The following is a 26,305-nucleotide window of genomic DNA, read 5'->3' as shown; positions in this document are numbered from 1 at the left end:
TGATATCAGATTATCGTTGTCACCGTGCAACGGTTCAGCTCTTTAGCTGCGCTAGTGACAAATTAAATCCACGCGGTGAACTTTCGGGAGGTGCATATCAGCTTCGGCCACGAGAACAAATGGACTGTAGGCGCGATTGCTAACACGAATGTTTGCGGATAGCCAGCCGGACGTGGAAGCCGACTGGGAGGATAAGCGCTGTTGCGGAGCTAAGCGGAGCTCGCTCTGGCGTCACTTAAACGAAACGACAACACCGTGCAAGCGGCAGTGACGTCGCCCTCTGAACCACCGCCTGATAATCTGCCTGAAAACGAAGGCCCTGCGCTGACGGTGGCGATGGGCGCGACCACGCCCGCCTCACTCTGCGGGCTCCTTCTCGTCCAAGGCCACCTGCCTGTCTTGGGCCTTGAAAGTGTGGGGGGGGGGGCAGACAGGTTGTTTCTAGTGGATACGGTGAAGCTTGTGGTTGGCATGGTGACAGGAGGAGATTGTTACTGGGAGGGCGGCGGGGAGGTTTGTCTGCGCTGCTCGGGGGAAGCGTTTGTTTGACGAGGTGGGTGGGAGGTCAATAATTCTGAAAAGGGGATATTTCTGTTTCTCTATTCATGTGCACCAAAAGGCCAGACAGCACAGAATAGCTCCTCTGTGCTCTGCTGCTCTGGTCCACCAATGGCAGAGCGGTCCCAACCATGACAATGTCTCAGTCCCCAGCCTTGGTCACCAATGTATGAAATCCCCAATCCCAGTCACAACTGTATGACGTCAATCGAATAAAACAGTCTCCTCTGCATGAAGTCATTCACAGAACACAGTCACATTGGATTTCACAGCTAGGCTACTGAAAATGGATAACTTGTAATTATAGGCTTAATTCTGATGAATCTTAGTAGTCTTCTTGTTTATGTGAGAGAACTTGAGCTGAAATATTTTGTGTGTTTCAGAACACATTTGTTTTGATTCTGAAGGATTCTCCCATTTGTCTGCTCCAAATCTCATTTGTAGCAGATTGCTTGTATGGCACTAACAACAGTGACACATTTATCATGTTGTCCGGCTTTCTTAGCAAGCTGTTATTTTCACATAAGACGGACATGTGTGCAGTGTTAAAGCCTTTCTGTCTGACATGTCTATCAGCCCAAAGGTCACTAGTAAGAAGAAGTCTGTTACTTTGCACCGAAATGTGGTTTTGGGCAGGTCCGTGGAATGTTCCGTATGGTTAATAAATGAATTCCTACCCTGGTTGGGTAGAAAGTCCCAGTCAGAGGGGTGCATTGCCAGAGTAAGTGAGCATAAAAAGCTGGAAGGTCTTCAGGACCATGGACAGCTCCTCATTTATACACATGCTCACCTGAGGTTGATTGGTAGTAAGCCGCGTATTTCCAGCTGTGCCTGGGGGAGAGTGCTTTGTTGATCCACTTCATGGTTGCCTAACAACAACAAGCCCAGTCAAGCATTTACTGTAAGGAAGAAATTATGCTTCCTGAATTAAGCGCCATGTTTTCTTTCGATTTTTTTCCATCTGTTATTGCTTATAGTGGAATTAAATGGCCTTTGACAAATTTTCTACCCTTTTTTTTGTCTTAAGGATCCTTCCCATCTGGAGTCATGATCTACCCTGTAATCCATGTTTTATCCCGAGTACCTCTAGCAGTACCGGCACACCGTGTGAATTACGGGCTGATGCCTGATCTTAGCGTAGGCCTATGTGGGCATAACGTTTTAGCAGCATTCGTATGGTGCCCTAAACTGAGAGAGCCTTGCTATGCAACAACAAATACCCTTGCAGCCCTTTGTTTTTGTTGTGGAGGTATTGAAGTGATAATGAATCATCTACACACACACATGGTGTGTGTGTGTATGAGAGCGAGAGGGAGAGAGAGAGATTCAATTAGAAATAGGAGTACTAATTTGCTGTTTTAAAAAGAAACCCTGTCTCTCTGGTGTTCTTTTCAACTCCGTGTGGCATTGGGGTAAGACAGAGGGTGGTCCATAGAAAGCAGTGGGCATAACCGACCGTCTACAGGAGGCTTTAAGAACATTTTTCACCTGCTGTTGTGAGGACAGATCAAAGATAAAGGCTTCCTGCAAACATGAGGCAAGCATTTCTCCGGCTATTTGCTTTTTTCCATTCTCTGCCATCCACCAGCTTGCTGAAGAGATGGGGTACCTTTAGGCCCCCCCTGCATGGTCACACCAGGTGGTGGGAGGGAGCAGCCAGAAGCGTTTCTCTGAAAGGCAAAAGCAACTCAGCATAAACTCAGTGTTTCTTGTTTGTGGTTCCTAGTTTGTGTGTTTTTTTTCTTTTCTTTCCTGCCTCTGGCTGAGGTTCAGTGTAAAAAGGGGCAGCTGTGTAGCTACGCGCCTCAGTGGCTCCGCGTTCTCCCGAGGTGATCAGTCTGGGCTCCCCTCATCTCTGATACTTAACCCTTTGGACTGTAGGTTTTCTTGGAATTTTTTTGGAAAACCTACAGGCCTGGCATTGAGTCTAGTGTTCTAGAACTCCATTGCTTTCAATTACCAGTAGTGATTGTGACATCAGCATTGCAGTGTTCAGTTAGAACATTCTAATCACATATTGGTGATCTCATGTGTTAAAGGGTTAATAGGACTGATGGGAAGGTAAAGGTAAAAGCACGCCACACTTCACCACTCTTAACCCAGTTTATCACTGAGTGACAGTTGGAGCGCCTTATTAAAACTCACAGCAGAGACCTATTCGCTACTGAACTGGGCTCGCTCCCTCTTGCTCTCTCCTTATAGTCTTTGCTCTCTCTTTCTCTCAATTCATTAGCTGTCTGCCAGTACCTCAGGCGTTCTAAATTTCTCCGCAGGGGTCTGCTGTTAGATATAGCTCTTTCTGCTTTATTCTGTGTCCCTCTCTCTCTCACTTTCTCTTTCTCCCACTTCTTTTCTTTCTTTGGGTCTCTGTCTTCTCTCTCTTTCTTTCCCTTTTGTTTTGTTTTTTTTGGTCTGTGCTCTCACTCTCCCTCCCACTCCCCCCCCCCCCCACACCTCAGGCTTGTTAAAACTCACAGCAGTGTCCGACCGCTAAACGTTGCCCCCCCCACCCCACCCCACCCCACATCATCTGATGCCTGTGAGCCTCCCCCTTTCTCTGTTCTGGGCTGCAAACACGCAAGTGGATGAATAATTCAGCTCCCGCACTCACTGCAATCACACACACACACTTCAAAAAGACTTAATCCACGGTCCCAGTAAGAGGGTTGTTCAGGGTAATCTTACTCCCCAAAAACAGCTTCACAAGGCCATGCCTTCAAAATCCCATCTTGGTCTTTAGTGTCTCCACTCAACTGCAGGTGATGATTCCAACAGCAGCTGACATGCAGCAATCCTACTTGACCTTTCCTTCCATCGTGCAGATCCCCTGTTTGCCACTTACAGTGAGATTTTATCATTGATTCGCCAGGGTCAAAAGTCTAAAGGCACTTAAAAAGGGGATTCCCTGACAGAAAACAAAGGCGTTGGTTGTCTTCCCACCAGCAGACGGACAGATGAACTAATGCATGTGCAAGCGCGTGGTGTCAGGATCAGGAGGCCAGGAGTTTGCAGGTCACAAGGGACTAATATAGTCTCACAGTCATGGTCCATGGTTTGCAAGCCGTCAGGGTCCATCACTTCTGCTCTGATGGTTAACGTAGCATGTCTGTCTCATTGTTTGTCCATCCCTCCATATCTTGAGACACCAGAAACTATATTTACCATGAGAGATTTCCAAGTTAATCAAAGAAATGCCGTATACCATTTCTCTCACAGAAAATGACCCCTGGATAGACAGCGGCTGATGTATTCAAAACAGGGTCTCGATTTCTGTGACGAGAAGTATGCCGACTGAAAGTAAGACTGAGCTGCAGTCAAACTCCTGTGCTGAGGAATGTATAAAAATAGTGCGGAGGTGTGATGGAAATGTCACATTTTTTTAGCGTTCGGAATAAGCCTGCCTGATGACTCGTTTCGCGGGTCTGTCTCTATTTATGGAGGCTTCTGCCGCGTTCCACCTCTTGTTTGCTCAACAAGGCCTCGTTGTCTCAGCCATACTTTTCTTGGCGTTGCTCTGTTCTTCTTTTTTTTGTGACCTGTTAAAACTGCTTTTCATCTCTGCATTTGTTTAAGATATGTTATATCAAAAGAAGTGCCTCCGACTCCAGGAGTGATTATCATTGGGCTATTTTGGTCCGACGCTCCTGCCAGATCTGGGCACGAATCTGATGCGTAGATGTCACGTTCCTAACGTCTCCAGACGCGGTGAATCAGAGTCACGGCGCGCCTTGCGGCCCGTGACTAATCGACGTTGCTCACGCTGGAATCGCGGCGTTGTCCGCGATTAGAGCCAGTCGGCAGGCGTGAAATGTCTTCTCCGATCACGCGTCGCGGTGCGTGGGTCGGTGTTTTGTACGCGCCCCCCCCACCCCCCCGTGCACGCACGAGGATGAATCCGACGGCCGGTCACGTGACGGCGGAGTGATGTCATGCGTGTCTGGTTTTGAGCTGATGTCACGGTGCCCGCGCCGCCCTGGCTGGATGCCGTCGGGCACCTGCACGCGTGCGTCTCTGTCTGGGCAGATGTTGCTCTGGCACTGCTCCAGCGGCGGGCCCGCTCCTCCTGTGCGTCGGAAGGAGGGAGAGAGGAGGGGAGTTCTGTCCTCCGGGGATGTTCAGTAATTGCAGTTTAGGTCTCCTCAGCATATAAGATCGCAGACATGTGACGTTATGCGATTTGTGCATAATGGAAAAAATGTACAATCATTTATTTATTATGTTTGTGTTGCTGAACATGGGGGGGGGGCGGGGGCGGGGTGGGGGGGCTTTTGTTGTGCTCGTTTTTCACATTATGTGCATTATGTGTGAAGGGTGTGTTATGTTTATCCTGTGTGTTGCAGTAATTGTATCCTTGGTTGTGAGTTTATAGGACCCGTGAGTTTATCAGAACAAAGCAGCCTTTTTGGGAGAATGTTAATATTTTGTTAGTAGTGTGTGTGTGCGTGTGTATGCGTGTTTGCGTGTGTGTGCATGCCTCTGTGTGTGTGCGTGCGCGTGCCTCTGTGTGTGTGTGTGTGTGTGTGTGTATGCATGTTTGCGTGTGTGCGCATGCCTCTGTGTGTGTGCGTGCATGTGCCTCTGTGTGTGTGTGTGTGTGTGTGTGTGTGTGTGTGTGTATTTTTCCTATGCATTCTGAGTCTGACTTTGGGGTGTTATGAGAGCGCTAACACCCTTCCTCTGTGTCTTTCCGCAGTGATTCCGGACACCCTGAGCGTCACCTCCGTGGGACAGACCCTGAGCAAAGTGGAGGGGGACACGCTCCAGCTGGCCTGCGAGGTCTCCAGACAGACCCCCCAGCACACGCACCTCTCCGTGGGCTGGTACCTGCGCTCCCCCAACCAGAGCGCCCCGCCCCAGGACCTGGTCACCCTGTCCCGGGACTTCGTGCTGCGCGCCGGCGGGCCCTACAAGCAGCGCTTCAACACGGGCGACGTCCGCCTGGACAAGACCAGCAGCGCCACCTACAAGCTGACCATTTACAGGCTGCAGCCGGCCGACCAGGGCCTGATCTACTGCGAGGCCGCCGAGTGGATCCAGGACCCCGACCGGTCCTGGTACGCCATGACCCGCAAGCAGTCGGAGAAGACCTCGGTCAAAGTGCAGCCCACAGGTAGGTTCGGGAGACGGGCGCCTCACAAAATTGAGTATTGCTTTTATCATTTTGTCAGGTTAAAATAGGACCATGTGAAGTGAAGGATACAAGTGGCTTCATAGCCAGGGACAAAATAACAAAGAAACGAACAGGCTGTGATGTGTGATTAATGGTTCCCTATCATCACTAGTAGATGCTAAGAGCATTGATCCTTTGACCTTCATTTTCATCATTTCATCAGTGACCTTTGTTACCCCATTCTTGAGAGTTTCCAGGAGGCTTGTGGCTTTCAAGATTTCAAGACCTTTAAATAAAACAAGACACTTGACCTGATGAGGTGATATTCTTCAAATGACGCAAACATGTTAAAGCTGGATTAAGTTTCTTAGCGCACCTTTATGTATACTGTCTACTAACAGGAAGATGTGGAGGACTGCAGATGCCCTTCAGCAATTTGTTTGAATGTTTAGGGCATTGACTCAGGACTTTTGATGAACAATTTTTATGCCCATTACTCTGGTTGGTTTCAGTAATATGAAGTGCCAAGCAGGGAAGATGCAGGTTCTCTACCCCTGTTATGACATTTGTAAGATTTTTGCTCAATTTTGTGCATACACCCTTCCCCAGGACAACGGTGAATAACCCATCTAAAAGGCTGTTGAACCAGCTGGACAGTCTGTTTCCATTAGTCATATGTCCTCAGTCAGCAGAACTTGCCACAAGTTTTTAGGCAACTGACGTGGGTGGAACTGCTATAAGGCTTGTGATTGACAGCGTCTGAAAGCCCTCTCAGACATTACTGGAATGTGTGCGGGTATGAGGACAGAGATGGGAAATTTTAAACGATAAATTAAATTAATGGAGTTGCTCCTCAGGATCGACCGAACAGTTAACGGCCTATCCAGGAGCTCGCTCAAGTCACATTATACAACGCTGTCATTGAGAAAGGACAAGGAGAAGACTGCCCCTTCGCACTCAAAATGAATTCCTTCCCACGGGACCCTTTTTTGCTGTCAAAAAAAAAAAGGACAAAAATGTGGGTGAAAAATGGACGCCTGAACCCGGTCGCACTCTCGCCCTCTGATTCCGCATCTGTGTGACGTTCCAATTAGCTCCGAGGCGTCGTGTCCCTCTTCTGCCCGGCGCATTAACCGCGTCGCGGATCACGCGCACCGATCCCTCGCTTCGACAAGCGCCGCCATTGTGCTTGAGTGTGGGGGTGCCGCTCGCCGGAGAGAGAGGAGGCGGGGTCTGAAGAATGGAGTCATTATGGTCGCCGAAGTGCGCGAAATCCGCCGACCCTCTCCAGAGTGAGTGACGCGTGCCCTCCTGAACCCGTTTTTTCAGTCATCCTGTTTCAGGATGGGGGAGGCGGTATCTCCTGGGCGCCTGCGACTCGAAACCCGGAGCCTTGTTGTCTCCTTCCCCGTGAGCCCGTCGTAAAGGGAACTCTGCGGTGAATAACGATCTGTAGTTACAATGCAGTGGGGGACGGTGGAGGAAATTGACTCCATGCAAAATAGACTTCTTGTTCATTTATTTTTAAATGAAAGAATGGAATAGGCGCAGCTGTTGCAAATCTCTTAATGGGGGAGAACTAGCGCTGAATTATTGATAGATTTGTGTGCAATTAGCTTTCTGAAAGGTGCGTATTGTTCTTTTTATTGAGGCAATCCCTGACGCTCCGACCATTTGTCTCTCCAAAATGTTGTTTTGGCAGCGGAGCTGTAAAACTCTTATTCACGGCTGTCTTGTTGTTTGATGACATTAAAAAAAAATTAAGTTTCAGGAGTCTGTGAATCTGACAAAGGCCCAGTCTGTTTTTAGTTCATATCAGAGTCCTTCTCTAGACCTCAATATGTTTATTTTAACCCTTTGAAAAGCAGTTTTTTTCAAGATTCAAGGTGTTCTAAAACCCCATTTTTTTCAGTTAACAGTAGTGATTGTTACAGCGTTAGATTGTTCAGTTCAATTCAAATGATTCTAATCGCATACAGGTATGTGAGCTTACACCTTGGAGCATGGCTGCTCAGTCCTGTTCCAGGAGATCTGCCGTCCTGTAGGTTTTCATTTAAACCCTAATTTGGCACACCTCATTCTGCTAATTAGCTCTTCAGTGAGATCTCTAGCTGTTGAATGAAGTGCCCTTTGTTATGGTTGGAGTGAAAACCAGCAGGATGGTAGATCTCTGGGAATAGTGTTGGGCAACCCTGCTTTCAAGGTTTAATAAGAGGCATCAGGAAGGCCTCACATATCCCTGTATAATCAGCCAGACTGGAGTACATAGCTGTGGTTTTATGGGTAGTGTAGTTTTACTGTACACCCCTCCATTCTTCTCTCACCCTCTATTTTTCTCCCTGGCCCTGCTCTATCTTACCTGCCTTGTATCTGTCTATCTGTCAGTGTATACCCTCCTCTTCATTCAGAGTGTCAGTGCTATGTCATGCAGGGACTGAAATGACAACATCTTGGATCTGGTTTCCACCTCAACTTGCACTGACAACTGCGAGATTAAAAGAAGAAGATTTTTTTGTATGCAGTAACCCGGAGTCATGCTGTGACATTGGAACCAGTGAATATCACTTGGATTGAGATGGAACTGAGTCCATGAACTGGAAACAGTGTGTTTCATTTGTAAGGTGTCGGATGAGAGCCTTTAGTCTAAAGGAAAAGGGCTAAGACCTTTCCAACCCCTTTGCTGAAATTTGAGCCCTACCTATATATGCTTCATTATGGTGTTAATACTGGTCACCTCTCCAGCTCTGCACTGAGGCGTTGTCCTGACACCAGAGGGGTATGAGCTCACACAAAAAAAGGCTCAAGAAAAGGCCTCATAACGGTCACTTTGTCTCCTCTCTGCTTGGCATAAAACTGCATTTCAGACACTGAGTCCTGTCACTGTCATGTACCAGACTTCCCTCCAGGGGGCGCATTTGCTGGACACTCTCACAGACACCAGCCAAGATACACATGGTCCCTAGGGTTGCCAGATTTACAAATCGGACAAACTGCACAGCCGGCAGGTCGAGAGCTGTTGTACAGGGGGGAGTCCCCCTTGGAACCAATGGCGGCCCAGGGAGTCTTTCATATGCTAATTCATTACAAACTACCAGTAAATACTCGGGCCAGACACTACATTGTCCAGTCGGGACCACAAACCAGACCAGTCTGAATAATTGAAAAACTGGACATTCTGGGCGAAAGACCTAATGGTTCCCAGAGTTGGTCAGGTTTGAACGCCAGTCCAACTGCTAATGCCACCGTAAGACAATACAACTCCAAGCACAACCGCTAATAAGATACAACTCAAATTCCAACTGCCAATATAGTACAACTCCCAGTCCAACTGCTAATAAAACTGCAAGACAGTAAACTGCTGACTGTGCTTTTGCAAGATGGCACCACATGCATGATACCGCATTGCTGATGCTCCGTTAATTTAGCTGTTGTGCAAGTTCATCCAGCATATAACATAAATAGTATAATGCGAACATATAATGTAGTCTGTTCTATAAATTCTCTGTGTACACACTGAAGAGCTTTGGGCTTCACAGCTTAGCATGTTATCAGGAAATGTGGAAGCCTTTTATAATTGCTGCCTTAAGGTATTATTAAAGGAAAGGCATATGGTGAAATAGTCACGCACTGTTTGTACAGAGAACATAAGGTGTACTATATAGAAATGAACTGTGCAAATGCCGCTTTTGTCTGACAGCCCAGGCTGAACAAGCCGATCAAAAATAATTTTCCTAACACCTTTTCTTAACACCTCTCAGTAACATATTACAGTGCAGGGGTGAAATTTCCATGATCCACCATGAGTGAAAAAAATGTGCTTGTCCAATTTGTTCATTTTGACAGTGCGTATGAGTGTTTTCTCAGTTGCCAAATATACCGTTCATTTAAATACTGTTTATATTATTAAGTGATTATCTTGTGCATGTGTGGATAACACTTTTTTTCACTGGTAGTTTGAAAAGTCTGAGATTTATATGAAAGCACAGATAAGCGCAGATTGAACTAAGATGCATCTGTGCTGTAGGAATCTGGTTGCTGTTCCTCTTATCTCATCTAGTTCAATAATATCGATGAATGTAGCCTCTATGTGTTTATTTTTGTTCCCCTGATGTCTCTTAGAGGGATGTTACAGTACAAGTCCTGCTATCTCTGAAAGTGCAGACGGTAATATGTAATTGATGTTTTCGTATTGCAGAGTGTCTGTGGGGAAGAATGCGTTTCCACCCCGCGGTCTCTGATCAAATCCTGACCGTGCCAGTGCCGAACTGTGGCTGGTTGCGCCATAGGGCAATGCTGAACTGGCGATTGCCTTGCCCAGGGTACGGGAGGGTTCAGGCGTTTATGGGTCTGCGTTTCATTGCTCTCCAGCAACTCGTAACTAGTCGATCAGGCACCCGTGGACTGCATGTCAAAGCTGTGTATGAAAGGTCATCCTCCGACTCTACTCTATGCAAGTTTAGCTGAGGTCTCCGGTTTGGGAAGAGCCAGCTGGAGACACCATATGTTTTGAAGGAGTACAGCAGATATCTACAGTCTGGCCAATCAGCAGTGGGGTTCACACATGAAAGCAACTGCAGTTGCAGATAACTAGACATCCCAAATTACGGTGGGAACTGGACACACCTCAGCCCCGCTTTGAAATATTTCCCTGGTACAAACTGCAGAGCTGCTCTGCTTCACGATGCATTTGTGGCCTTGAGTGTGCTTCTCCAGCGCGGCCGTTCTGAGGGGAGTGTCTGAGTGTCGGTGCCTGTGCTTCCCTCCCCTCAGACAGGGACTTCAGCATCCAGGTGAGCACGGAGCGCCGGGCCTACGCGGCCGGGGAGACCCTGGAGCTGCGCTGCTCCATCGACGCGCAGAGCGTCCAGGACCGCTACTTCTCCGTGTCCTGGGTGTTCAGCAGCTCGCCCGTGGCGGTGGTGGGCCCCAGCGCCGTGCCCGTGCTGAGCGGGGAGTACGTGCGCCGCGAGGCCGCGGGTCAGCTGACCGTGCGCAAGGAGAGCCCCGCCGTGCACCTGCTGAAGCTGCGCTGGCTGCGCCCGGAGGACACGGGGAAGTACATCTGCAGGGTCACCGAGAGGGAGAAGATGCCCTCCGGGGACTTCATCGACAGAAGCAAGAGGTCCCGCAACGTCCAGATCTCTGTCCAGCCCTTAAGTGAGTAAAACGACTTCCCCATGTCCCCTTTAGTGAGTAACCAATCTTACTGTAGTCTTCCTGGGTTTCCATATTTTTGTATGACAGAGGGAAATATTTTTATATTGGTCCTATGCGTGAGAGCACAGCTTCCTGTTTGCACTATAGATGACAGCTGACTTCATACACCGCACCTTTTTAGTGATAAAAGTAGAGACTCGTTCAGTATATTGTCTGTGGATAGAATTATAGCTGAGGCAATTTACTTGTTAGCGCAGAGTCTGTTATGTCAAACTGCAGCTACTCCACTGATGTTGAGAACATAAGCAAATGGTTTAACCTGAAATTGCTCAAATGAATTAGGAGCAAACCCAAGCTGTTTAAATGAATAATGTTTAATGCATGAGAAAGGTAAGAGGATATGAGTGTTGGTACGTGAATAATGTGGAACAGTATCTCCTTAGTTGCCTGTGGACAGATTTAGTGCTACTGTTTCCTCCATGTTCAAAGACACCCTTTTGTGCTGTTAGTGTTTTCTGAACAAAACCACTGCCATTGTATACTGTAAGTCCATCAAAATGAAAAATTCCCCAGCCAGAACTTGATGTGAAATCATTGAATAAATGAATGACTGCAGATTAATGGGACAATGCAACATCACTATGTAGAATCATTTAGTGCCATTTCACTGTCTACAGCTTAGCAATGTACTCTGAATCCTCCTCATAGAGTGGTTGCATACGGGGGTGCCACCAGGAATTTTGGGCCCCATGAAAAGAGCTTATATTGGGTCCCACCACCCCAGAAAATCCTAGGCTCTAATATTTTTTGGGGCCCCTGTCAGGGGCCCTTGGAATCTTCCTAACCCCATATGGCGGCCCCCGGTGCACTTCGGTATTCTGTTGAAAATGAACGGACATGATGGGGTGGAGGGGCTGACCCTGGCCCTGTAGCAGGGCTGTCTGTGTGAATCCCCGGCCCTGGAATAAGGCATGCTGCTGCAGCGCTTTGGGGCACAGCGAGGGAGGGGGTCACAGAGCGGGATCGCGGTTAGGAGGCGAGATAATCAACATACGGGAAGAGACACAACCGCTCCTTAGAGAAATCCCCCTCAGCTACGCGCCACTGATCCGCAAACTCGCCATCCGCCAACCCCTCCCCCCCACCCACCCACCCCCACCCTCCTGCCAGACCTCTGCCCCCCACCGTGTGTGCTCAGAATCACCCCTCTGGGCCTGAATTTATTTTTATCGTTTTTAATTCAATTTTTATTGAACTATTTATTAAATTTAAAAATAAATTATTTGTTCAATGATTATAGTCATACCGAATTTTCTTTTTCTGTCAGTTTTGTTATTGTTGTTGTTGTATTTTAAGTGAGGGGCTCTCTCCGTCAGTGCTTCTCTGAGGTTTCAGTGAAGTATGGAAGAATGGAATATGAGACATGAAAAAACACACCATGGGGAAACATAGACATGAAGCTCAGTCATATCTGAGATGCATTCTTCTCCCCACTCCTACTGGAGCTAACAGTATTGCAATTCTACCTTCGTTATTTCATCAAGTTACAGTGCTTCTTTCAGCCACGCGTGTGATGCCACCCGCTAGGGAAGTTCCGGAAGCGTCTCCTATTATTAAAGCTATAATGCAAGATGGCGTGTTTTTAAAGTGAATGCTTAATTCAAGCAGAATTATTTTCATTTGCTGGCCTATTTAATTAGCATAATATTTCGAGCAATCACACTGAGCCTTTTCATGTTTGAGCGGTTGTTGGAGTACTCTGTGCCCGCCCCTAGTGTGCACTTGTAGATTGTAATTGCAGCCGTGGGTTTGTAAACAGGCGCCATGTTTTCTGGCACAAGGAGAATTTTGGAGACTCCTCTCACTCTTTCTCCAGCTGCTTGTCTATGCCAATTACCCAGGGTCCTCTCTGTCCCCTCCACCGAAGCAGTGGGGAGGGACTGCCAACAGAAGAAAGAGATGCAAACACAAACTTCAAATGGAGATCTGGAAGGATTCCACTCTGTGCGCTGATGGGCCTTGTGGCAAGATGGCTTATCGTAATCTGACTGCTAACGGTGATGGGAAAGCATTCCTGTATTAATTTGCATTGGAATAAAATAAATAAGGTTTCCCTTTATGGATGGTTGAGGATTCTTCTGTGCTCTCCGTGGAATACACAATACAGAACAATCAGCAGAGCAGTAGAGTGGTTTGGGAACTGGGCATCTAGACAGAAGGCTTCAGACTGAAAGTATGGGCGAGATTCAGGTGCTGTGCTCTTTACAAAGGCACTTAACCTCAGCAGTTTTACTTAATATACTGTGCATCTACTGCATGTAATTGGCTAAAACGCAAGATTAAGCTTTGTAAGTATAGCATATTTAAGTCAATAACATAAATGATAGGAAAGGATGTAATATAGCTGGCTGCATACCGATTTGCAGACATAATAGTTCATTTGAGACTGAGAGCTTTGCCTCTCAGCATAAGTTAGTATTTTGTTTAAGTGCGGAGATGTTAAAAATGGCAGAGGTCACATAAGTCCTTCGGTCCTCTTAACCATTTGGCCCATTTACCGTTGTTGTTGTTGTATTTCCTTTTTTAAGCTATCATCCTGGAACTGTATTGTAGCTGGAGATTTCCCAAAATCAATCCCATCGGTCAATTAAGTTTCAATCGAAGGTTCCACCTTAAGTGCAGTTCCAAATCTTTGCCTATTTGTAAGTAATATATGGCGGTTAGCTCCCGTCCACATTTGGATCCCTGGTGTGTATTCATTGGTAATTTTCCTTCATTTTTATCACAGGCTCACAGCAAATCCAGGAGTGAATTATATTTTTCTTTAATCACTGTAACTACTCAGTTATACCTCCTAACCTCTTTCTTTCCTACCTACCTGTCGTCCTCCTTTCATTCTTCTGTCTCCATTTAATTCCTCTCTAAGTGAAAACATCCTTGTCCTTATGCGTTAATTATTGTAGTAAGTGTGCTGCCCCCCTGGTATCTATGGTAACCTCTACGCTTCTTCTTAGGGAGCAACATCACTGTGTCGCTGTCCGCCAACTCCACGGAGGTCCTGGAGGGTGACCCCATCCAGCTGGTCTGTTCCGTGCGGGGCGCCATGGAGACGGCGAGCAGCCTGTCCGTCCTGTGGCAGTGGACGGACGGGCAGGGCGACGCCCCGCCGCAGGACCTGGCCGCCGCGGACCGGGAGGGGACGGTGAGGCCGGGCCCCTCGTACCGCGAGCGGAGCGCGTACGGGGAGATCTGCCTGGACCGCGTCCGGACCGACACCTTCGCGCTGTCCGTGTACAACGCCCTGCCCGGCGACGCGGGGCAGTACCGGTGCACCGTCACCGAGTGGGTCCCGGCGCCGGACGGCACCACCTGGGAGAGCATCGGGGAGACGACCGCGGTCAATTCGGTCAACGTCAAAGCAGTTGGTAAGCGTGAGCTCGGATGACGGGGGTCATTTTGACGCCTTATTAAAAATGTGCCTGAATCTCAGTCCTGGTGCTCAGTGGTCATTAACACACCTGTGTTCAGCGTCGGACGTGTGCTGCGACCGCGCCGGCGTTCGTGCACTTGCATCTCATTGTGTGTGTGGTGCGGCATCTGCTCTGCATCGGTGTGAATTCTCTTCAGCGAGTTACGGGATCGTTTTTAGTTCTGCTTCACACCTAGGGAAAAAAAATATGCGAATAAAGTGTCAGCCAATGGCGTTTCGTCGCACGGTGTTTGATTAAAGGGAGTCAGATGCAAATGTGTGCAACCTGAAGATGCTTCAGGTTCTCTCTCTTCAGCAGAAACCTGTGCGTTTAGCATAGATCATCAGGAAGTTAAAAAGTGTGTGACTTTCTGAGTGGGGGCGTGTATGTGCATGTGTGTCTGCGTGCACGTGCGTGTGGGTGTGTGTGTTGATGTGTGTTTGCATGGCATGCCTGTGTGTGTTTGTGTGCGTGTGTGTGTGTGTCTGTCTGTTCACGTGTGTGTAGATGTGTGTGTGTGGCGTATGTATATGCGTGCGTGTGTGTAGATGTGTGTGTGTGTGTGTGTAAATGGTAAATGGTAAATGGACTGCATTTATATAGCGCTTTTATCCAAGCGCTTTACAATTGATGCCTCTCATTCGCCAGAGCAGTTAGGGGTTAAGTGTCTTGCTCAAAGACACTTCGACACGCCCAGGGCGGGGTTTGAACCGGCAACCCTCCGACTGCCAGACAATCGGTCTTACCTCCTGAGCTATGCCGCCCTTGTACTTGTGTGCCTGTGCGCATGTGTGTGTGTCTGTGCACGTGTGTGTAGATGTGTGTGCGTGGTGTATGCGTGTGTGTGTAGATGTGTGTGTGTGGCATATGTATGTGCCTGAGTGTGTGCGTTCGTGTGTATGCACATTCTCAGTGTGTGCAGTTGTATGCATGTGTAGCCTCCTCCTATTCCCTGCTAGCTGTAGCTATTCATCTGTAGCTTCATGCAGATAGAAGCAGAGTGTTGGTGCCGCGGACATAAATTGACGCATTATTCTCTTATCTGATGTTCCTGATGCATGGAGATCACAATGCGTTGTGGCGCTGAGTGTGTTTTCTCGCCTGGCCGATTGGCAAACGCCACGGGTAACGTGCTAATTAATTCGCCGTTTCTTCCCGAGTGGGAATTCTTTTTCCAGTGTGATCCGGGGAGTTCTGCAAGGTGATCAACAGCCTTGGCCCATGTGTTCTGTACAATTCCCCTTTGTTCCTCTTCTGCATTTCTTTTTCAGAACTGCTTGCAGGGTAATTACTATAGTTACTACCAGTTGCTATAGTTACAGAATATGTGAGTAGCAATGGTTGATGATGTAATGGGATTTCACGGTCTTTTCATGATTGAGCTAATATTATATTTTAAAAAACACAAACTGCAAACATGGAGAATGCATTTGCAGTATTCCTGTCTTTTACGCTTCGCAACACCTTCTCCACATCTTTAGATGAGTGTTTGCATTGAGGCATCAGCCAGGTGATGCTTCTTCCAGGTGATGTTTCACATAACTGAGATGGCCTACAGTGCTCTGCTTCCTCCGGAACTTCAGCTGAGTGACTGTATAGAGGCATTAGCCAGGTGATGCTTCTGCCTGAGATGTTTTGCATAAGTGAGATGGCCTGCAGTGCTCTGCTTCCTCCGGAACTTTAGCTGAGTGTCTGCGTAGAGTCATTAGCCAGGTGGTGCTTTCTACTGGAAGGGGAAAATGTGATAGATCCAAGGTCGATCTCTGAATTTAACATACTTTCTAAAGACCTTTCTCATGCTCAGCTCCAACACCAGCGCATGTGAAATGAAGGGAAGCACTGTTCCCTTACATAACTTGATGACATGAATGATTTGTGACACTGTAGAGTAGATAGGGTAAACATACATTTCTCCTGCTGTGCTGCACTAAATCCTTATGAATTGAATATTCTAAATATTCTGACTAATATTACACAATGTGAAATTAACAAAAGCCTGTCAAGAGACAGGAGCACTCTCTAACAACCCGATTTCATTAAAAATCAGGTTCAAATACAGACACTTTTTAGAATTTCTAATGATTACAAGTTTAGTTTGTACTTTTCCCTGGGACCATGTTCTGTGTGTACAGAGCCTTTTAAAGGCACACTGAAAATAATTTAAGAGTTTTTCTATTGAACACAAGAACTATCCCAAGCATGCAGGAGCACACATGGATGCACCAATGGATTGTCAATGGCAGACGCAGGAATAATTTGTGGTCTCTGTCAATCTAAAATGTCAGAGATTTTTCTGTCAAACTCTGAGTAAAGACGGAATGTTCTGAAATCTGTTGCCATTGGGACAGTGACAGCATGCTGCGCTCCCATAATCCTCTGGGGCAGGAGAGTCAAATCCCATACAGCCCCTCAGATCAACTAGGATTCTCAGCGAAGGGAAGATTTAAATTTAAAACAGTATAAAAACTTTCTCTGTATATCGCAGGGCGTGTGAAATTATGGTTACCTGCAGGGGTTCAGGGCCAGTTTTATTTCCAGTGGGAGAATGTGGTCTAACGAGGTTTAAATAAATGAACGTATTCTTAAATTAACTTCTGCTAATGTTCACATACTTTTAGTGAAATTAGAAATTATTTCATTCATTCTGATATAATTTCATAATAGAAAAATTAGCAGAAAAATTATTCATATTTCTCATGTTTGTGCCGAGAACAAAATAGATGAGCAAATGTTTTTTTTTTAAATCCTGAAACAAACACAGAATCAGGCTTCAAAGTATTTAAAATGCTAAAATATCTCTCTATGTTCTGTATGCCAATAGCCTAGTTTATTGTGTTTGGTTTATATGAAAACACAATATTATGACAGATTGTTTTCTTGTTTTTTTGTTTTGTTCTGTGCATAATTTTTCCCCCACTGCTGCGTTAAAAGCAAGGGAGGAAAATCTGTTACCGACCCAAGCGCAGGGCCCAAAAGCATGGCTGTCAATGTGGCATGTGGGTGGAGCAGGTGGAGTGGGTGGAGCTAGCGGTGAAAAAAGCAGTCAGGGAGACAAGGAGGTGGTGGTGGGGGTGGGGGTGGGGGTGGGGGGGTGTTTAACAGGGGGACAGAGCACCGCATTCGTGCCGTAGCCTTCTGTTCCTCCCTTAAAGGCCAGCGATCATTCTGTCTGGTTCTGCTCTCGTTAACCAGTCAGATGGCAGCTTGCTTACGCAGGGCCTAATCGCGGAGCATCTTCTTAGCCCACTGTGATGCGTTGGGCCCTGTCACGCTCACTCTCTAATGAGCAAATGTGGTGTTTTTCTCGCAGGTGTGTAATGTTGATTTCCGGCTTCTGACAGCACAGGGGGAATGTGGAGGGAACGGTGAGACAGACATGTGCGATTGAGAGAAAATTAATTATGAAGGAATGATCTGAAATACCAAAAACAGACGCGCTTGGAGATTGTGCTGCACGTGACAAAAGTCCAGCGGAATCGTAGCTTATGCAGGTGGTTATGAGAACGGTGAAAACAAGCCCCTCAATGGCAATATCAGCCAAATAATTCATCTTCCTCCGTTCTCCTGTTCTACCTCACTCAATCTCACTTTGGGAATAATCCTCAGATCCTCCTGTTGTTTTCTCTCTCTGATATATCACATCTCCTGTATGCTGATTTCCGTTTTATTTTTTTTATATTTTTTTTTCAGACTAGCACTAAACAGGCAGTCTTAGTGTAATATGCTTACAGCTTTTCTCTTTTTTTGTTCTTTATGGCAAAATTATTGACTGTTTATAGGGCTGTGTGGTCATTTGTCAAGCATTTTTTAATTTAAGACAATTGCACTGTATCAAACCCCAACACGATCATTAATTTAGTTTATTCGACTATTTTGCCAAGGCTTGATAGAGATATATTGATATATTAAATCACAGTTGTGGAGACAATGATGATAATATTACATTACATCTATTCAGAAATGGTAATATTCGTGTAATTCATGTGCTATAACAGTTTGCAATTAAGCATTATAGTGACAGCCCGAATTTGTGCTGTGGCCTTCTCATCTGCAGTCCTGTCTCGTAATGACAGCTTCTTTATGACTTACAGTTTTTATGCTCGAGGCTTAATTGCTGCTTTTCAAGGAGACGGGGAAAGTTTTCGGATGGTTAAGGATCCAAAGCACATTAATGTCAAAATGTCAGTCTGCTCTTTTTGAGAGTGGTGTGTAATTACCTCCGAGGTTGAAACAACTCGGAAACAAAGATCTAAACAAAAAAAAATCGACAAGACAAAAACTGGTCCTCTGTGTAAATCGCTGACACTGCGAGTCCAATTCAGTCATTAACTTATTTTTCTCTTCACTCTCTCCCTCTTGTGTCAACCATATTAGGAGACTGTGGGGAGCTCAGTCTGACTAATAAACCACGTAAAGTCCTCGGGCTGGCCTCACTCTGCAGTTGAGTGTTTGAGCACTCAGTTATGTAACAAGTTGTATTGCTGTGACTTCTGAATTAAGGGCAGCCCAGACCAAAATTAATGTCAGGTGGAGCCTGGCTGTTTTGTGCCAAAACCCTTATTTAAAAGTTCATGTTGAAGTGCTACCTGTTTTTTTTATTTTTTATATGGCAGTTGTTGGATTATGAGCTTCATTTATTTCCCAGTGTGTCACGGGCAGATTTGCTGTAAGGTCGAGGCTGTTCTTTGTGCTTTGACTGAAGATACATCATGGTCTTCAAAGTCAACTTAATTTACAGCTTCTGTGCACCGCTTCATTGAGCCAAAGAGGTCATGGAGTCCTTATGACTGTTCTTCAGTGAAGATTCATTGGTCACCCTGACCGCATAAACAGTGGAGCTGTTTCACAATGCATTGGCTATTTAAAAAGTGCAGTCAGCTGTGTTCAAAATAAGGACTGTGAAGAGATCAGAGTTTCTGTTAAAGAATGCTTTGTTGTTTTCCATGGACATATGTTGAGAGGTATGACGAGCGTAGTTGAGGGGTCAAATGTTTAATACTAATAAGGCGTAATGCTCATTTTAACACCCTAGCTTTGCATTGCTTGTTTGTCCTGTTATATCTGAACGCACTGACCCTCATGCCCCGCCCTTTTTTCCCAGAATCCTCCTTCTTCGTCGCGGCTTCGTCGCGGACGCCCAGCGTGACGTACGGCGACTCCTTCGACCTGCAGTGCATCGTGAAGCCGCGCTACAACGCGCGCGTGCCGGTGATGGTCACCTGGCACTTCCAGCCCGCGGAGGACGCGGGCGGCAGGGGCGAGTCGCGGGACCTGGTGACGCTGACGCAGGAGGGGACGCTGCAGTGGGGGGACCACCTGCTGGGCCTGGGCACGCGCGCCTCCATAGACAAGTCCCCCACGAACAGCAACTTCAGGCTGAGGGTGAACCGGGCGGGGCGCCGGGACGCCGGGACCTACCAGTGCACCGCCCAGCTGTGGAGGAGGAACTACGACAGCACCTGGACCAAGGTCACCAATCGCACCTCCAACCTGCTGGGCATCAATGTGCTGAAGCCAGGTGAGTCGATCATGCACAAGCAGCTGTACGCAGAGCCGTCCCTCCCACTAGACAGGTCAGGCACTGCAACCAGAGCCCCGCCTTCTTGCCCAGGGCCCCGCCTTCTCACACATGGCCCCAGCAACAGCATTTTCTAAGGGGGGAGAGGCCCCTGATTTATTTTTTGGCTAGGGCACCCAAAAATCTTGGGACGGCTCTGGCTGTAGGGGAGGGAGAGTCCATTATGTCGCATACTCACGTCCATCATGTTTTACAAGGGGGAAACAAATTCTTAAAATTACAAAGTTTAGAAGACAAATGGTTTTATGTACAGGGCACAAATGCACTTTATCATGGTTTCCATGGTTTTTTCAAGGTAAGTCAAATACTTTAGGGGAAGGAGGAGGCCATTCTCTGTCCAGTTCTCATTTCTAATGACCTGGAGGGTCCTGTACTTGTGGTTTAAAGTGGGAGTGAGTTCAGCACTCGGCTTTGCAGAAGACGAGCTCGGCTGCAGTGTTGTCTTTGTTTTTAATGGTGCTTAAAAAGTCTTTTTGATTATTTCTGCTACTTGTGTAAGTCAGTTTCAGAGCACAAATTGCTGGCAGATAGTTAAATTTGTCTCATGAGCGAGTTCAGCCTCTGTCAGTTACTGTCTACGTGTGTTCATGTCTCCTGGCAGCTCTGCTTAATTGTAACGAATATTTGCATAGCTTTCTCAAAAATCACACAAAGACTTCTGTCTCTTCCTCCATCCTGATAAAGGCCTGTGCATTCTACGAGATGGGTCACCCTGTTCCTCCTCTGTACTTTCCCTGCCATCTGTTTCATCTTTACCCATTCGTTATCCATCACTCATCTCGACACAATGCCCCTCGTTCTCGTCATCGTGACTCATTCAGTGTGTCTCTCTTTCATCTTGTGGAGGGATGATTGAGTTAGGCGGATAAGCTTGATGGCGCTTCCGCATAGCTCACTGTGTGGAGGCAACGAGCGCTACTGGCCTCCACAGAAGACGAAGAGCAGGGCAGGGCTGGTGTAGAAGACCAGGGGTTTTCCCCTCACTCATTCTTCCTGGTTGTGTGAGTCTGATTTCTAGTGGCCAGATGGGCCAATACTAGCCTCTGAAGGTGTGTGTCTGCCATCACCTCTGTTAGTTTAATTGCCTACCCAGCACCCCTTGTCCCCTTCCTGATTTTCTGTAGCAAGATAGGTACTGTGAGACGCACTGTAATGGATACTTAAAATGAAAATAAAACTGGTTTAATAATGTTGAGATTTGGCATTCGGTTTTTGAAGAAATTCTAAAGCACAGTTATTTTGTTCCGTTATGCTTTATTGAACCCAGTGGGGTAATTTGTCCTTGGCATCTAACCCATCCTATCAACTTAGGAGCGGTGGGCAGCCACAGTGCAGCACCCCAGGGCCAACTCCAGTTCTGCCTTGGTCAAGTGCAATGGCAGGAGTATTTTAATTTTACACCTTAGCGGTGGATGCCTGTACCATCGTTCTCTGTGGCATTGGTGACTGCGAGATCACACTGCCCATAAATTTTATTGTTTATGTTTGTTTGTGCTATAATTGTCATTATGCTTTTTCATTATTTTTATTATTTCAGTTTGTTCACATTTATTCATTAATTAAACACCGCATGCAAAGGAAACAAACGCTGCAAGTGATCGTTCTGTTAACGATTGTGATGTAATCATTATCCATCACGCCCTGCTCTTGTCACACTAATAAAAGTGAATTTAAACTGAAGTAAATTCAGAGAGAGATGGAATAAGAGAAAGATGTGTGAATCCTCGGGGATCCTTAGACACTCCTTGTGGACATTCTGATGTGGAAGACTCAGCTCAAGAAGGAAGGGACATCTAATCTGTGGTATTATTTATTATGTTCTCTAATTCAAAGTACCAGCAACGGTAAGGTTGGATTAATGTCATAAGGAGGTTATGTGTACATTGGTAAATCAGATATTGCTTCATTTTTTATAAATTTTTTTGCTTTTGCCTACTATTCGGATAATTGCATCAGCCCAGCCTCCCCTAACTCCCACTATCCCACAGCTCACACAGACTGACTTACTCAACGCATCTAACTCTAGTAGTTCCAGCTCTCTGGCTCTGGATGTGAACGGATCCTGCATACAGCGACTGCAAGAGTAAATGAGACCCTGTATCGTTCCCAGCGGGCAGCTTTGTGGCCAGTTGTTAGTTTTTAATTTTTTGTGGTGCGGAATGTGACTCAGCTGCCGTACCCGAGGGCGCAGCACACCCCCCTATGTCAATATGATGCAGATTGAACACTGTTGACTTATTTCAGGTGCAGCTGCATTCCACTCAGTGTTCTTACACAAAGGAACTTCTGCTGATTGTGCAGTAAATATACTGTGTGACTGTTCTGTATTTACAGCATGCACCTGACAAAGGAATAAAGGTCCCTGTACAGTTAAGGGCGTTGCTTTCCTAAAAAGTTTAAAATACATTTGCTACAATGGACACAGGACTTATGAAAGGTACTGAAACATCTGTTTTTCCAGTTTGGGGGGAATGCTGGGGGACAGTACCTCCCAAAGGACGTACAGTTTTTATCGATGTTTACCGATTTCATCTTTGTTTTTAAAAAAAGTAGTGCAACCCTTTTTACCCTTTTAAACTTTCATCTTCCTTGTACTCCGAGTTAAAATGCATCGGTCCTGTGTTATTAAGGGCAAGATGAAATAAGGAAGCATTAACGGATCTGAAGCTGTAGGTCTTTGGGGAGCTCTTGTCAAACACCATTTGTCGCTAGAATTTCATTGCCTGTGATTAGGCACCCCAATTAAGACTGGATAAATGATACTGTGGTGATAGCTTTCTTATATGTCATGAGTTGTTTCGTTTTAAGAAATCTTTGCCTGCGTTTTTGTGTGTGTGTTTTTGTGTTTAGGGGTGTGTGTGTAGGTGTGTGTGTGTGTGAGAGAGAGAGATAGAGTGTGTGTGCCTTTTTATGTGTGTCTACATTTCTGTGTGTGTGTGTGGCTTCAGGTTTGTTTTTGTGTGTGCGTGTAAGCACGCTTACGCCCATGCGTGCTTGTGTGTGTGTGTGTGTGTGTGTGTGTGTGTGTGTGTGTGTGTAACTGGCACAGGCTGAATTGTGGACACAGTCTCCCGGTTGTCCCTTAGCGTGATGCACAGCAATGATACACAGAATATGCATGAAATCAGAAGTACTGTGTGCCGTGATGAGCCTTCGGAAGCAGTCGAGGGGAGCAATCTTCACACCGGTTTGATTTATGGCTGGTCTCCAGCGCTGTGATGTTTGGTGATGACATGAACCATCTGTGTAATAAACTGCATTTGGGACAACTGCAGTTCGATGATTACCAGCAGTGCTCTTTAATCTTCTTACCAATTCTGGCATTTCTCTTATTTAAAGAGGCCTGACATGACAAGCATCAAAATAATAATTCTGCAGGAACTGTCAGTGGTATACACACACATAATTGCATGCATACAGTAAGCTCATGTACACACAAACATACACACACACACACACATTTACAGACACTCACGCATGCATGCATATGCACACACACACACACATTTACAGACACACACACACACACACACACACACACTGAGATTCGGCCCAGGACGGTACTATCTCGCTCTGGTGGTTCTTTAACCTTGTCCCTCCAAGGGTAACGGCGAGCTGTAAACATCCCTTCAGAATCAATTTTGGAATCAACTAATCATCCCGCTCGTGCTCAGTGCTCGCTTAGCGCGCTGATGTGCACTTTAGGCCTGTCCCAGTGAGCGGCGACAGGCAGGAGGCCAGCAGCACGCCCAGGTCTGTCTGTTTTTCCTGTTTCTGGCAAATGTCTGCAAAAAAAAAAAAAGTGTGGAAACAGACGGCTTCTCCTTGAAGATGTTTTAATCCCCTGAGCTCCACCTTTAATCACTGGCTCTGTTATCATCCTTTGCCATTTTACCTGCAACACCGGCATAATGCTCCGGATACAGTGGTAGGATCCTTATGGGATGCGTACTGTACGTGGTTATGTGGTTGGGGCGGCGGGATGGCACAATTAAGGAAGTGGCTTTGCGATTGCGAAGGTTGTAGGTTTGATTTCCGAGTGGGGCACTGCTCTTATACATTTAAGTATCTTTGCTTAAAGTACTGCTTCAGTAAATATCCAGCTGTATAAATGGATCGCATGTAAAACGAACGTGACTAAAATGCAAATGTGAAAGAAAAATGTAAAAAATACCTATTCAACAAACTGAATCGAGGCATTTTTCTAAGCAATTGTGTTAGGTTGCATAAGTATAAAAAAAAAAGGAAAATTTAAATATTGCGCCCCCGGCAGGTTGTTTGATTTATGTGGTGGCAAAACTCTGTAGTACACACGCTCACGTGTGGCATTGCTTCAGAGAGGAGGCATTCACCATCATACGTGTTCGTTAGCCACGTTAGTTCAGGTGATCCACAAGTGTTCTCCAATGAGAATGCTTTCACAAGAGAATGTTTTTTGATTATTTAGATTCGTTTTTATTTGACTTGTTTTGGTGTCGAAAGGAAAAAGATGAGATACATCCTCTCTTACGTAATGTTGCAGCACCACTAACCGCGTGCTAGCTGAGTAGCTCTGTCTCATTCCGTGCACGCGTTCTGTGTCACTGCCGCTGTCTGAGGAGCCGTTGGTTCCTCTCCAGAGGCAAGAAATCTACACACGCGGTAGCGTCATCATGTTTATCCACTTCTGTGACATCATTATTTCCTTTTTACAATAACATGACAATCATAACAGGCCCTCAGAAGGAATAAGGTTGTTGTTCTGTGAACTTTGTCTTGGCCTTGCTCTCATAAAATAGATGACAGTCGGTCATCATTATGTTGTTACCTGTTATGTATGTTGCATTTCTCTATGACAATATGGTCAGTTTCTGTGACATTAGGTGCTGTAAGGATATAATCCCCCTAGAATGCAAGTAATATTTTTTAAACACCCAGAAAGTGAACTATCCCTTTAAAACAATGTTTTTCATCCTATTTTCTCATAAGTAGACTTACATTCATTGAGTGATCCATGTATTAATAGGTATTAATAATTCATAACTTGCAGTGGAAAACATGAATTGCCCGTGCTTCTCTTTTGCCCTTTATATTTCATTTTTAAACTGGAAATTTAGCAGCATGGGAAATTTATCTCTCATAAATCGAAATTCAAATAAAGGTAATTATGTATGGAATCATCCTGCATGCCCTTTGCCATGTTATTAAATCATATTAAATTGTGGTGCCAAAGTTGGCCGTTACATATTCATGACGAGGGCCTCCCTTCAGTCAGCGGGTACAGCACAAGTGGGGTCTCCGTGGTAACGCTAACTTGTGTTTTTGCAAGGGAAGTGAGTTCCACACCGGGCCCCAAGACAGCGTTTCTGAATAGTCTCTATCAGACGGGAAGAGCCACTGGTGCAATGTTAATGATTGGCAGGGTGACCCCTTTGAATAATAAAGCCTTTGACTAACGAAAGCAAGGACTTCATCTGAAGGTTTCTGAACCTGGAGGGCATCCCAGAAGGTTACGCGTATGGGGGATATGTTTAAACTGGTTTATGTATCTCATGCTACTTTAGGAATTACCAGTCATTGTGATGGTGACTGTGCCAGTTGGCTGAGACAGGGTGATGCTTGTCAGTGGAGCAGAGCACATCAATATCCACCTGTGAACAAAAACAGAAATCTTAGCGTGTGTGTGTGTGTGTGCACGTGTGTATGTGCTTGTGTGTGTGAGTGTGTTTGCATGCAGTGCGTGCATGTGTGTGCGTGTGCATGCACACACGTGTATGTGAGAGTGTGTGTGTGTGTGCATGTTTTTATTCATTTACTTCTTTGTGTGCAGTGTGTTTGCGTGTTCATGTGTGTTTATATGTGATGGGGTGCTGAAAACAGTGTATTCTGTTGCTAAATAGACTTCCTTCCAGAAGTCGTTCCTGTTGAGGCTGCTTCTGTTTCAGAATCAGAATCAGAATTATTTATTTGCCAAGTACGACGTACAAGGAATTTGCCTTAGTGCAAGGTGTCAACATACAATCCAATAATTTATTTATTTGTTTATTTATTTTTCGGAAGTTTGGAGGAAGTATATATCGAAAGGAAGAGTGAATGCCGATTGGATGGCAATGCATTTCTAAACCTGGACATGGCTGTTCTGCCAGCAGGATGTCTGTCAGAAACTCTGGCCAGAGAAGAGAGATACTTCTCACCAAGCTGCTCAGGCAACGAAAACTGAATGAGATATCCCAGCATGCAAAGCCAGCCCTGCCTGGCAGCCCCTATCTGCCCAGGTATAGGCAAGCAGCAGAGGAATTTATTTCCTGCCAGTATTAATATATGACACCTGGCGCCAGCTCTCCTGGAGGACTTGGGTGATTTGTGCAGAATTTCCCATGCTCCAGTGCGCGGCTAACGTTATGTTCCTGTTAAAATGCGGTCACCAAATGAAGTCTGAACGTGATTTGACCG

General features: G+C 46.1%; 1 protein-coding gene across 1 annotated transcript in view; it reads left to right on the top strand.

Moving 5' to 3' along the window:
• igsf3 (immunoglobulin superfamily, member 3) overlaps positions 1-26,305 on the top strand; it is a 114,681-nt gene that overhangs the window by 70,598 nt on the left and 17,778 nt on the right. The window contains exons 4-7 of the mRNA XM_064309729.1: positions 5,252-5,668; positions 10,439-10,825; positions 13,840-14,250; positions 19,397-19,813. Of these exons, the coding sequence (XP_064165799.1) occupies positions 5,252-5,668; positions 10,439-10,825; positions 13,840-14,250; positions 19,397-19,813 (1,632 nt within the window). The remainder of the gene's footprint in view (positions 1-5,251; positions 5,669-10,438; positions 10,826-13,839; positions 14,251-19,396; positions 19,814-26,305) is intronic.

The sequence above is a fragment of the Anguilla rostrata genome, chromosome 15 (assembly GCF_018555375.3).
Source record: "Anguilla rostrata isolate EN2019 chromosome 15, ASM1855537v3, whole genome shotgun sequence".
In the NCBI taxonomy this organism is placed as follows: domain Eukaryota; kingdom Metazoa; phylum Chordata; class Actinopteri; order Anguilliformes; family Anguillidae; genus Anguilla; species Anguilla rostrata.
Note: the sequence above shows the minus strand (reverse complement) of the source record. Positions and strands in the feature narration are given on the sequence as shown.